Source organism: Brachypodium distachyon, chromosome 4 (assembly GCF_000005505.3).
Source record: "Brachypodium distachyon strain Bd21 chromosome 4, Brachypodium_distachyon_v3.0, whole genome shotgun sequence".
NCBI classification, from domain to species: Eukaryota; Viridiplantae; Streptophyta; class Magnoliopsida; order Poales; family Poaceae; genus Brachypodium; species Brachypodium distachyon.
The window spans coordinates 41,901,974-41,916,186 of record NC_016134.3 but is presented as its reverse complement, the minus strand read 5'-3'; the positions used below and the strand labels follow the sequence as shown (position 1 = coordinate 41,916,186).

General features: G+C 47.7%; 1 protein-coding gene across 1 annotated transcript; it reads right to left on the bottom strand.

Annotated features, from left to right (window-relative positions):
* Window positions 1-9,551: 9,551 nt before the first annotated feature.
* On the bottom strand, window positions 9,552-11,352 carry LOC100841890 (putrescine hydroxycinnamoyltransferase 3). Its single transcript, XM_003578508.4, has one exon. It carries the CDS (start codon window positions 11,081-11,083, stop codon window positions 9,776-9,778), a length of 1,308 nt encoding a protein of 435 aa, XP_003578556.1. The 5' UTR covers window positions 11,084-11,352; the 3' UTR covers window positions 9,552-9,775.
* Window positions 11,353-14,213: the final 2,861 nt, after the last annotated feature.

The window sequence follows — 14,213 nt, the reverse complement described above, 5'->3', positions numbered from 1 at the left end:
AAACGTATAGCTAGAAGGTAGAGTCGTATATCTCCATCTAAGAAAAGGATTATCTCGACTTGACTTCGTGTTAAATTAGCAGATTTCATGTTTGTGAAGAATCCACCTGTGCCTAATCACGAGAGAAAATGAGGCATACTTGACCATTTCCCGGGAAAAAAAAGAAATGGCGGCGCCAAACAGACTTTTCGTAATTGATTCTCCAAAACATACAAGTTCAAACTAGTTTGTGCTGACCAAGCAGCAGAATGTTTTGACCGAGTTTTGTTCAATGTGCATAATATAAAATTGACAAATGCGTTATCATTGATACTGTGAAATCGACATAGGCAATCAAAGGGGAAGTGAATGATTGCGCGGAAGCAAATTAAAACTTTTACTGAAAGTTCAAACCTTAAATAACCTTTCTGTCCGTGATAGTAAAACAGCCGTAACTTTTGATTGGATGAATTAAAAAATATGTATGAGTATGCAAAAGAAAGGTATTGAAATTACCTAACCAACGCAACAAGAATAAACTCAATTGGACTTACCAATCAAAAGATATGATCAAATCATTAACAGCTGACAGAAAGTTACGAGAAGTAATATATAATCGATTTCGAGAAATAACAACAAAGATGAAGTAATCGCGATCTTTCCTTGATCTCATGGTAAACCTGCAGAAAAGTATTATGAACTCGTGATAAACCTGCGGCAAAGTGTTAAAAAGATCTAGCACGAAGAATCCACGAAGATCCGAGAAAAACAGAAATGACACCACCAACGAATTTTTTTATTGCAACGATGTTGATCGATTACAAGATGCAATCATGCATCTAAGAACTCTCCAAGAATTGATTTAGATCCAAAGCTCTGAGTTCCCTCACGTCCTTACTAAAACACTATCTAGGACGCCCTCTATTTATAAGGGAAAATTCGTGATCCTAAACCGAGTCTGAATCTAACACGAACTCCTCTGTCCCAGTCGGTATTCTGCCCGTGGGGCCCGCATACGACCTTGGATTGAGATGACTCCAAAAGCAAAGTTGTTCATCTCGACGACGCGCACAACTTTCATGTGGACAACTTTTCCATTGGACGCCATCTTCATGACGTTACTGTTTAATATTGAAACAACTCTCATCCAACCACGGCTGGACCTACATGTCTTCACGTCGATGCCACTCCATGTCATCAACTCTTCTTGTGATGTCTTCAAAACTCGACCATCACGTGTCGAATATTTTCAATACCATACATCTCCGGTATAAACAACGTACGACAAACCGGTGCCCTTCCGGATCATCGTAATCTTCATTTTCATTGTTTCTTCGCACGAACGTCCCGCATGACATTGATCTCTCGACCTCAGCTTCTCCCAAGTTTCGTCCTCAATCCCGTCATCGACCACGTGCCTCTAGCTCCGGCAACACCTGAAAGCAAACACACAAATAACCAGTACGAGCACAAGTCCACGACTTGACTCAGGATAAGTTCCACACAACTCACACCATGTTTTTCACATAAAAACTAATGGATCAACACACCACTAGCAAAGTACTAAATCCAAACAAGATACAAGTCATCATATAAGTAACCATATTATTCAAAATATCCACATCGATGTTTCACTTAAAACATTTGCCAATATTACACATCACTTATGATTTCACAGATCTTGATTTTTTCGTTGAGATTGGGATGACCGGAGACTGGTATAAGCTGACTTTTTTACCTGAAAAAAGAAGAAGAAGTATAAGCTGACTTCGCCAAGCCAAATAAGCATTTCCCAGACCATCCCTGCGATGTGCAGCGCCTTATTTGCATCTCATAAAATCAATTAATATCATAGTGGTATAACGTCAAGCTTGGGATTGTTATTTGCAGCATGATTAACGGGTCTCATCAGCTCATGCATGTGCCCCCTGTCCCTTTTTGCTGTCCTTTTGCTATTAAGTTACTGTTCTTTCCGTTCATGGGGTTTTGTGTCGGTTGGTACTGTGTGTAAAACGACGGAAGCACTTTGGGACACGTACGTCCAGCTCTGGCATCTGTCTATTTCGAAAAGATCTGTAACTGCTTCCTGCCAAAAATTTCAAGAATGCACTGAAAATTATTTCGTCCAAGAGACCCTATCTGTCTTTTGGGCTAATCATTTCAGGCCGGCCGGGTCGGTACTTCGGTAGACGGTAGAGCTGCCACACTCGCTAAGATGGATGGGCGACTTTTCTCTGCCTCGCTTCGGTCTTCACCAAATACTCGTATCGTACATCGCATCGCAAGGTCAGACCAGAGTTTGTATAGTAATTCGAGCTAAGAGATCTAGCTGGCGCGCGTAGTAGTAGGACTTATTTTACCTGCCGGTCAGTCTCCCTGCTGTATGTGGAACCATTTTTTCTTTCTTTCTGTAAAGGGTATGTGAACCATTCTGCTTGATTAATTGACTATGTACTTGGAATTCAACGTTGTGAAAAGTGATCGAAATGCTTAGTGCAGCCTCCAGGTATTCTCACAACCACACCGTCATTTGTCAAAGTACAGATTTTCTTCTCTTTTTATCCTTTTTCCTCTGTCATGCATACAACGTCACATACTAGTACTACTTCTTTTCGGGTTACAGAACGCTACACATTTAAAGATTTAAACTTAGGGTGAGGTTATTTCTAAGTCGTCTGGTTTTTAAATTGATCCTTAAATGTCAGTCGACGTTTCAGAACCCTTGAATTAAGATCTGAGGCTCATCCATATTCTCTCATCTCTCACTTACTATTGTTGGATCAAGATCCGATAACTAACATGTCGATAGATCTCTACCTAAAAAAATGTGACTTATCACTAGCAAAACCGTTAAATTAACCATTATTTAATCAACGAAACAATGATACGTGTCATAAAAATTATACCGGTGAAATTCAGATTCAAAACAAGTTTCTAACTGCACAATTGATATAGCAAACAACTTGTACATTACTGTCAGGCCCTGATTACTGTAGTTGTTTAATTGGTACTCAAAATTGTTTTTTAACATGTGTGAACATTGTAAACCCGGAACAAGAGAGCATGAACAATCGATAGCAGTAAAGTTCTCCGGAAAAAAAAAGAACAAAAAAGTTATGCTGCATATGAACGCGTACTGTATGTTAAACCGCTGCGTGCTATCCATTCCTCTGTCAATTGGCCGTTGAGTTCAACCAAGTCTAGTCGCCAGTCAGAAGACTGCGGAAAAGCCACCGGCAGTTAATATCTGGGAGTAGTTATATTCTCTCCTCCTAATCATGGAACAACGTCGTCAAATCAAGATTACCCTGGATAGCACGGCCACCAATTAGCATCGTCAAATCAATACGTTTCGTACGCTTCTTGACCATAACAACGCGAATGAATAAGGATTTGATTTGATGGCCGGAATATGCAACTTTTTGACAAGAACGAAAAGAAAGAGAGTATGCATGTCCGTTCCAGAACAACCGCGCATGCACCATGTTTGGTTTTCTTTTGTCTTCGGAAATCGTAGTACAGTCGTGCATGTGTCATAGTCTTGCTATTTCTAGTTTTAGGTCGTCGTCAAAGACCGTTGGACCTAAACATCAAGCTATTTCGGAAATCATCTGCAGGACACTGGAAGGTGCTCTGCATCTTCGACGGCCAAACGGCTGGCTAGGACTTGGCGCAGAGGGAGATACAAACCGTGCGCGCCGCCGGCGTCACCAACCCGAGCTCACCAATTATTGAACGGACACAAAAGCCTGGTCGCTTGGACGAGACTGGATTCTTCTCTTCCACGTAGGAGAAAAGAACTGTGACATACTTACAGCAACGAAGATGCAGTGTAGATAAAAATATATTTTCCTGTCAACTTAGAAATAGTTATTTTTTGGTGGGCAGTTATAGTCATCTGATTAAGATTTTTTCAATTTTTATGCTTGTATAAATATCCCACGAATTTCAATAATTAGATTGGGTGGTTGTTATCGACTTAGAAATAAAGCAATAAAAATGAATATCAAACTTTATTTATAGGTAATATAAAACCTCGTGGAAGGTTCAGAGTTTGATTGACCCAGTGTATATCATCAGGGTTTTTTTGAGGACGTTTATTTTTGAACCAGTGACATAAACAAGACCTCAAAACCGTCTACCTCCATATATCTTGTTGATTCCCATTAAACCTTTCCTTCCATCTACAGACGGAGAAAGAATTGCAGTGGCTAGTGGCGAGCATGGAGTTACCACGGAAGCTTAATACCGAAACTTGGATCTTCCTCGACACGTCTTCTACTCTTTTGTGTCATATATATTCACATTGAGACAATAGCACTCAGCATATCAGTGCAGATTTTTATTACACGCCTAAAAGAAACCACTAATTTTTAAGAAATTTCCACACAAAATACTATCAAGTTACCAACCTATGTAGTACAAAATTATTACTATGATATGGTGTGCCGCGGACTGAAATGTTAAAAGATGCTACCAATCATCACAAATTACCTCTTAAACTCCATAAGTTGGTATGAAATTTGCACTGCAATCACCATGTTGACTACTGTTTGACGAGATTTTGTACCAAAATTCGACGCGAAATCAAATCAAGACAAGAGAAAAGAAAAGAAATAGAGATCCAGCTGCCTGCAATCGACCTGCTAGCTACACGAGTAGGAGATTAATATTTGTACGTGCATGCTGGACATGCATGCATGCATGCGTACCTGTGTCACTTCTAAGTGCACGCTGGACATGCATACAGAGAAGGGTTGAGGATTGATCGATACGGGGATGCACAAGTAGCCATGGTCCACACGTAAGGGTCTCTGTGCTATTGCCTCGCGCGTGCCGATCGGCGAGCCCGCCCTGGATAAGTATACAAAGAGATAACTATGGTTTAAAGGAGGGAGTCTCTAACGGATTTAAACAAACAAAGCAAGAATATTGGGAAGCCGAGCGGCCGGGTGCGGCGCCTGACTCTCTGCTCCCATCGCCTATAAATAGCACACCATCTCACGCTGAGAAGAGGAGGCCGGACGGGTCGAAGGCAGCGCTGAACGCGCCGATCACAAACAGCCCCAAGGAGCGTCAACAGGAGATCGATCCAGAAGGCCAGACGGACGGCCGAATAAACCCCTAAGAATCTAAGGCGAACAGGCCGCTGGCGGCAGCGACACAGACCGCATCTACCGTCGCGGCAAAGCACGTACGTGTATAAGCAACGCGCAACTGCACCGGGAGAAGCAGGACGGCCATTGATACGACACGAGCTCCACCTCTAATCAGGTCAGTGTATGACTTAATTCACGTATCTATTTGCTCTTGTGTATCCAGGATACGACCTCCCTGCCGTACCAGCAATGAGCCGCACAGATCAAGTAGCAGCAAGGTGAAGGATAGAGGTAGCGTGGTAGTGCTGCCGGCCGGCCGCGCTCACCGCGCGCGGTACATGCAAGGCACCAGATCGAGGCCAGCAGGACGCTGGCGCGTACGCAGGCTTCATCAACAACTCGTCTGGCTTTCATCATAAACATAGGGTCAAGATGGAGGGCAGCGAGACGCTGCGCCCAAGGCGGTGGCAAGTCGCACATGCAGAACAGGAGCACAGGTAACCATCTAGGAGAAATGTAGGTTCCAACATCAAGGCGAACAGGGAGATCGATCCAGGAGGCAAGATGCAGGGGCAGCGCCTCACGCGCTCGGCGCATGCCACACATGGAAGGACAGGTCTATCGAGGCGAACAAGGCGAGACGCTGTGCCCAAAGTGGTGTCAAGCCACGCATGCAGAACAAGAGTACACAGGTAACCATCTAGCAGAACATGTTCCAACATCACGGCGGACAGGTCTAGAGAGGAGCACGGCGGCATGATGCCGTGGCTACCTCAAGGCTCTGCGGCCGTCCCGACGGCGGCTACGACGGCACGCTCGTCCAAGGGGCGCCGTACAGGGAGAAGATGACAGCAGGGCATATAGCAGCCTTGTCTAGGAGCAGATGGACTCTTCTTTCATCGTAGTATGTACATATACCTCTATCTTTCTCTCTTTCTTGTCTACCCAGGTGCCATGGAGGTGCATGCAGGAGGCATGCCATTGTCTTCGGAGCTTAGCAATCTCGTGACTGCCATCTGGGCCGTGTGCCACATTCTGGCGCCCGCCCGACGTGGGGCGCCATCTTCATCAACAGCCCGTCAACATCCGCCTAAACACCATGGTGTGCAACGGTTCGGACGTGGGCGACGTTTACGCAGTGCTCGCCCCAGGCGGAGCGCCACTTTGCTGACATGCCGTCGTCCTCATGTACAAGCTAGCTGACGTCCATCAACACACAGTCGTCGGTGGCGGCGCTGTTGAGGGCGGCGTCCACATCATACAGGTTGTCCGTGTCGGCAGGTGGCACCCGTCGGCTAACAGGGCACCAGTCTTGGCACATCTTTCACCAACCCGACGTCGTACTAGACGTCGCTGCTCGTGTCAGCCTTCCACGGGGTGTCTGTTGAGACTCCGCAATACACGGCGTCCGGCTTGGTTCATCCTTCGCCAACTGGCGTCGTGCGCACCACCGCTCGTGGCGGCCTTCTACGTGGTGTCCGCTGAGACACCGCCACACAGGGCGCTAGCCGTCTTGGCGCTTCCTTCACCGACCCGGTGTCGTGCCGCCGCCGCGCATGGCGGCTTTCCGCAATACACGGCGTCCGGCTTGGCGCATCCTTCGCCAACTGGCGTCGTGCGCACCACCGCTCGTGGCGGCCTTCTACGTGGTGTCCGCTGAGACACCGCCACACAGGGCGCCAGCCGTCTTGGCGCTTCCTTCACCGACCCGGTGTCGTGCCGCCGCCGCGCATGGCGGCTTTCTGCAATACACGGCGTCCGGCTTGGCGCATCCTTCGCCAACTGGCGTCGTGCGCACCACCGCTCGTGGCGGCCTTCTACGTGGTGTCCGCTGAGACACCGCCACACAGGGCGCCAGCCGTCTTGGCGCTTCCTTCACCGACCCGGTGTCGTGCCGCCGCCGCGCATGGCGGCTTTCTACTTGGTGTTCGTCAAGACACCGACGCACAGGGCGCCTGTCTTGGTGCATCCTTCACCAACCCGGCGTCGTGCAAGACGGTGCCGCTCGTGGCGGCCTTCTATGTGGTGTCGCTGAGACACTGCAGCTGACGGCGCCTGCTTTGGCGCACTTTTCACAGGTTATCACCATGCTAAGACACCCACGTCTCGTGGCGACCTTCTACCGATGTCCGCCGAGACACCCCCATAAAGGGCGCCACCCTTGGTTTCACAGGTTAGCATCGTGCCGCTCGTGGCGGCCTTCTACGTGGTGTCCGCTGAGACACCACATACATGGCGCTTGGCTTGGCACACTCTTCACCAACTTGGCATCGGTACGCCACCACTCGTGGCGGCCTTCTACGCGGTGTCTGCTGAGACACCACCAAACAGGGCGCCTGTCTTGGCGCACTCTTCACCAACTCGCAGTACGTCGTCGCCCGTGGCGGCCTTTTACGTGGTGTCCGTCGAGACACTGCCATACAGGCGCCCGCTTGGGCGCTGCCTTCACCAACTCCCAACAAGGTCTCTTGCACCTCCGACAGCACCCACATCATCGTCTTCAACATCAAGTCTACTCCCTCATCCACATTGCCGATGGCATTCCGGCATCCAAACATATTCTCCAACACCGATCAAGCATCGGCGACGCGAAGCCACTCCACCAACATGTCCGTGTACCGATGAAGTACATCACCAACATCACATGCTCTTGCTGGGTACCGATGAGGCAAAGGCAAGGCATTCTGTCCGGTCTAACGAGGCGGACATTTTACAGGCTAGGTACCGACGAGACGAAGGCCACTTCATCAATCTGTCTAGCTGACAAGGCGCGTGTCAGCTGGACACTTCATCGTACATCAACAAGATGGTGGAGCACGATGTTCGGCACCTGCACGGTCGAACGGTCGTGGCTTAGCATCGACGGAGCAGGATCGTACCATCCCTCTCTTCTGCTTCATCACCACCATCTTCTACACCAAGCATAGGGAGAAGACAAGACTTGAAAACGACACCATTGCAGCAACTTAATCGGAGGTGGTCTGCAGGCTTGACCTGCAAACGTAATTAAGCGGGAGCTTTTCGAGGCCCCGTGAACCAAGAAACCGCAATCGCCTATGTCATGTTGGCCGTGCTAGTAGGCCACACGGAGCGCATTATTTATAAGGGGACTTGTAATTTCGTTTCTGCATGGTGAGATTAATAAAATACATGTTTCCCTACTTTGTTTTATTTATTTGTGTACATTAGTACACTGGCACGTCCTCAACTTTTTCTTTCCCCCCAGTGTTTGAGAAAATACACTCTGCCTTAGAGTTTCGTTATTTTTCTCCCCAAACAACTACCACAAAAATTACCATGCATCGTACGTCGAAGTCACCATGCTATATATGTAAATAAAGTACAACCCAATGTAATCCACAGAACAAACTACCACGCCACAAAAGGAAGATCATAACCATTTCACTAACTTGGAGGTTCATAAACTACGTGTAAGCTTTTTTTAATGCAAGTTTTTTCATAATACTCCTCATTGTTTTCATATTTTTTGTCATAATAAATCACAAATTTGTACAAACTTTTAAAGATAGTTTATCATTTTTCATTAGTTTTATTTCCGGACTTCCATCTACTTTTTAGATCTTTTTTTTTTGGTTCCTCTAGGTTGCCACTTCTAGGAAATCCATCCATATCATGTCATTCTTACTGACCCAAATTTTGGGTGTCTGATGGAAGTGATTCTAACTCATTTGGTTGAGTTACTTAGTAGCCAGGTGGATGTACAATTCCAGCATGTAGGTGCAATACTCATGGACGAGAATATACTCCCTCGGTCGGAAATAAGTGACGTGAATTTTTATAAGAATCTGTACAAATCTAAGTCACTTATTTTGGGGCGGATCGGAGGGAGTAGTTTCTATCATGGTTTCCATTACTAATTCGCTATTTGGACTGGACGCCCCCTTTTTCATCCCGCGACATGGCCGGCCCTCTCCTGTGTTAGGAACTGGTGGCTGGATCGTATTGAGGTTGCGGGACGGCTTGGCGAGCACCTTCGTAAAGGCATTGCCTCTCTTTTTCTGCTCGGGTTGTGGGAGATTTGGAAGGAGAGAAACAAGCGCACCTTCCAACATAAGCTCCTCCTCCCTCCGGCTGTGTTCCTTCTCATCCATGAGGAAGCTTCTCTTTGGCACCGGGCTGGAGCTGGTCTCGGCGAGTTGGTGTCGGGAGACGATGACGTTCCTTAGAGGGTTCTGTTTGTAATTTAATCTAACTCCTCCCCCTGCTCTTGTTCTTTTTCCTTGCGTTTTTTGTACTCTCTTTGAGTTGATTCTCTCAACTCTTCTATTGGCAATAAATAGCACGTTGTGGCTGTTTCGTCAAAAAAAATTTGGCTATCCTCAATATACACATGCTGTACAAAATTTACAATCTCGTAAGAATGAAATAGCAGTAATTTTTTATTCACAATCTCGAATCGTGCGCCCGGTAAGGCACGTGTATCACAATCCATGAGTTGAAAGGCGCATGAGATTGTAATGAAAAAATTAATCAAAAAATTCTTATTACTCTGAACGTTACATCGTTCGTGTACATGTCTGATGTCTCTGTAGCACTACTATACCAGTCTCAAAACAGTTTAATTTGCACGTAATTAAACGCATTGGTGAAGTATTATGTTTTGGCTCACTCCTTACTTAACTTGCACTACTAGCTCGCCATCACTCCTTACTTAACTTGCACTACTAGCTCGCCACCTACTCCACGGAGTAACAGCATTCTTTGAACGCTTGAAGGTTGTGTTGGAAGACGGGCACGAAGGCGTCGACGCTGCCGTCGCCGATGTAGGACGGCGCGAGGAAGAGCATCCCTTCCGTGGGGAAGTAGGAGGGCATGAAGTAGCTGGGGCTCCCCGTGCCGAAGTCGAGCTCATAGAACGGGAACGTGAGCCAGCTATCCACCTCCACGTCAGGGCAATGCGCGTCCTTGAGCACGGCGCTGGGCGCGAGCTTCTCCTTCTGGACGGCCCCGGAGCACGCGAAGTCGACGAAGGACTGGAAGTAGGCGCCGTCCACCCTGGCCACCTCGTCGTGGATCACCTGCGCTGCGTGCTTCAGGGGACGGTTCAGGAGGTCGCCCACCGTGGACCGCGGGAACGCCCAGAGCACCATGTTGCCGAAGTACTCGGCCGGCTTCCCCAGCCGGTGCCGCCCGTCCACCGACAGCCGGATCGCCGAGGACTCTTCGGGACCAAGGCCCCGGGCTCGCGTCATGGCGCGCCACAGGTGGGCCAGGATGGTCTCGAACCGGCTGAAGGGCCGGCCCCGGCCCACTGACGCGTCGGCCCGGAGCCCCGCGATGAAGTCCTTGGTGAAGTGGGCCTTGTGGATCACGATGTTGTCGGCGGCGTCGCCGTGGTGGCCCACGACGTCGTTGGGCGACGGCAGGTGGTACTCCCTGCGGCGGTGGTCGTGCTCCACGCGAGGCGAGGAGCGCGGCTTGAAGAGCCCGTGGTAATGGTGCACAGGGGGCGGGCCCATGGGGAGCCCTCTGGTGGCGCGGCCCCACGCCACGAGGAAGTTGCTGGTGGCGTGGCCGTCCGCGACCACGTGGTTGGAGGTGAACCCGACGGCGAGGGAGCCGCAGCGGAACCGGGTGAGCTGCAGCAGCACCACCTCCTCGAGGGGCTGCTCCCCTTCCAGGTCCGGGTGCAGCTTCAGCAGCTCGGGCGTGGGCTTGGCGGGCGCCATGTCCACGAGGTCCGCGTCCACGGACGCCTCCACGAGCCGCGCGCCCCGGTCGTTGAGGATCACGGCCGGGCTGCCGTCGGGGGACTCGCCGAGCTGGCCCGCGAAGGCCCGGTACTGGCCCAGCACGAGGGCGAGGCCCTTCTCGATGGCGGCTGTGGACGGCGCGGGCGGCGCGAAGGCGTAGATGATGGCCATCTGCATCTGGAATGTCACCCTGTCGAAGATGGACAGAGGGATGTACTCTGTCTCCGTGGCGCCGCCATTGTTGCAGGCGGCGGGCTTCACCAGCTTGGAGCTCAGCACCTTAACCTCCATTGCAGCTAGGATCGTCGGAGGAGGTGCACGTACGTTGTCGTTGCTCTTGAGTTAATCAGAGGCTTGATTGATTGGGGAGAATTAAGGAGCAGATTGCAACAAGAGACCGAATTAGGCTCGCGCTCTGGCTCGTGGGGTCGTGCGTCGAACCCTTGTTGCTTGGCCTCTTGCTTTGCTTGTGGTCTTTGTGCTGTACGATTTGATAGTGTCGTGCTGCGCGCTATATATAGGGCAGGCATGCAGGAGGAAACTAATGTGGGACATGGGTTGGTGGAAATTTGAACGACTTGTGGATAAATGGGTCTAGCTAGCATAGCTTGTTATGAGAAAGTGGTTTATGTGCGTACATAGTCGAGACTTTGACCCGGCCGCCTCGATCTCGTTCCGTATGTTTGACTGGTGGAACGGCTAGCTTCTACTCCTAGTAGTTACGTCGCTAGGAAGTGAACGTGCGAAATGTAAGAAATCCAAACTACGACGCTCTTAAAAGCTGCTAAGCAAGATGCGTATGGGTACTAGTAGTCTTTAAAATGTTCCTTGAATCATCAAACTCGATCTCTCAGCATGTACGTACATGCTCGATCAGCCGGACGCGTGGTTTTTTTGGGTTAATTGTACTATACTAGTAGTCCTTAAAATGTTCATATCAATTTGGAATGCGTGATATCCCCGAAAAAGGAAATTGGAATGCATGATAGTAATTTCACAAAGAATCGGTTGGTACGTAGGAGTATATAACTCTGTGCTCCCTTCTAGAAAAGGGTTGTCTATCGTCCGGCCGGGAAATCCAGGTTGCGCACTTGTGTGACTACTTAGGAACTATAGCTACTTTTGGCATGTGATTGTGTTACACTTGACTACGGTGATTGACCACTAACCAGAAATGTGCGCAGCTGCATGCGAAGCTACGTACTCCAGGTTCTTTATTTTGATGGCTTAATTAGCCATGTTATACATGTGTGCGACGCACACGACGCTAGGCAGTCACAGATCAGACGTGAAAAACACTCCTCGATCCAAAATTGGGGTGCCAACAGACCTAACGTATCGGTGTTGAAAATCAAGCTAAATTTCAGAAAACTGCTCCCTTCAATCCATAATAAGTGCCGTTGATTTAGTACAAATCGCGACACATACGAGCACAAAATTAAATTTCACATGCTAAATTGGTCAATCGATTATTTGCACTGACAAAATATGTGTATGCCGAGTTACATAATTAGTAGGTAGAATTTTTGTAATAATATATCATAATGTATGATAAAGTGATCACGAGGTACCGATTAGATTTAAATTTAGGATCATGTGTAGCCCATCTTTTCTTAGCAACCGTACGATGGTATCTAGAGTTACTTCCTCCGTTCCAAAACACAACTCATATAGATTTGTGCACTTGGAACAAGGCAGATCTCGTTTCTAGTGCGTGACCATTCATATTAGATTAATAGTAAATGTATGTGAGTAGTTATTGGTCAGGTGCTGGTTTCAAGAGAAAAATGAGATGTATTCACTGCTCGGGAAAAGGTTAGCAGTGGCGGTCCGATTTTCACACCGGTGACGGTAACGCGGCCCGCCACTAAGCCTGCGCCACAGGTGCTAACGAGCACCGGTGGCGGGTACCACCACTGCCACTGGTCCGGTACCAGCACCAGTGGCCGTTCGGCCAACCGCCACTGGTAATTCGTAGGGAGTTTCAAAAAGTGCACCGGTGACCGTGAGAAGGACAACCACTGTTACATACCAGTGGCGGTGCAGCATCACGGTGACGATGTGTACTCTATATAAGTTGTGTTTTGGAATGGATGGAGTATCATTCTTTAGGTATCCATTAAGAACTCATCTTTGTAAAATATAGATTTAGATTATGACAAATGAAGCTGGCCATACAACTTAATATTATCAAGATTCATGAAAAAAAATTGGAAAATAAAGTTGAGAGGTTGTGACGTATTGATTGATCACCTGACAACGTATGTTGCATTTGGCTGCATAAATACTTAAATGTTGTTTTATCACCAGCCGTAACATATTAGGCCTAGTGGGCCTGAGTTCACTTTCATGTTTCGCCGATTGCCCATCAAATATACCACCTAGCCCCCTCCCTATAATTCTTGACCGTTAAATATAAGAAATAATTAATTCAAATGACGTGGATTAATGCAGTGTCTTGCCTCGGGAATCACAGTGGTGGTCTTTTGGTATATAATAGGTGCAAGTAATACATGGGTTGAAACTTAGCGTCGTAGAATTCATAAAAATGTGATAATTTCTGAGCCGTGTAAAAATCACAAAATGGAACAATTTGTGTAATTTATTGCTAAAATTTAGCAGCCTAGGTTTATACCCATGTATTGCTACTCAAAGGCGTACTTATTTTATTAAAAAGAAAGAACTTTAAAATATGACTTTTTTCCCCCAAGTTATTACGAAGGGGGTTCATATGCATCCAGGTTCTAAAATCTGGACTTGCTGACGTGGCCTCATATGCACCTGGTTCTGGATAATCTGGACTAGCTAACAAATTCTTATCCTCTTAATTGGAGTACTCTAGTAAGCATATGTGACCGAGCAAGTTCGCGTCTTTCCATTGACATATTTATGGTCAATTTACTAATTAAGAATGTGCATATGTCATAACCCCAATATAATAACAAATGTTGTACGGAGTATAAATATTATTATCTCTCTGGTGTACTCCGGTACTCGACAATGAACGAGCCGAGGAATGCATTTCCCGATCTCCTTTTACTGATTCATTGCATGAGCTCATGCCACGTCCACGTCAAACGCTAGCTAGCTTACCCCATGCACATTATTAATCTTGTAGCTAGTTAGTTGCTTCGCTGTCCAGGAACGAACGATATAGTTAAGTAACGGTCCGGTACAGTGTTTGGCATCACATAAGCATGATTTAGTAGAGGCGGCGAACCTCGATCTGACAAAAGTGCCGGAAAAAGAGAATATTGATGCTGAAGATCGAATATATATGTCCTCCGCATATGCTGCATGTGCACGCACGCATGCATGCATGCATGCATCTGCCCGTCAGTAGGTGAAAATCATCCAGTGCCAGCGAAGCCGCCTCTGAGGAGTATATTTTGTTGTTGAAAGTTTTGGGCACATGCCTCGC

Coding starts and splice junctions, on each gene's coding strand:
- LOC100841890 (XM_003578508.4), bottom strand. CDS start 11,083: ATGGAGGTTAAGGTGCTGAGCTCCAAGCTGGTGAAGCCCGCCGCCTGC.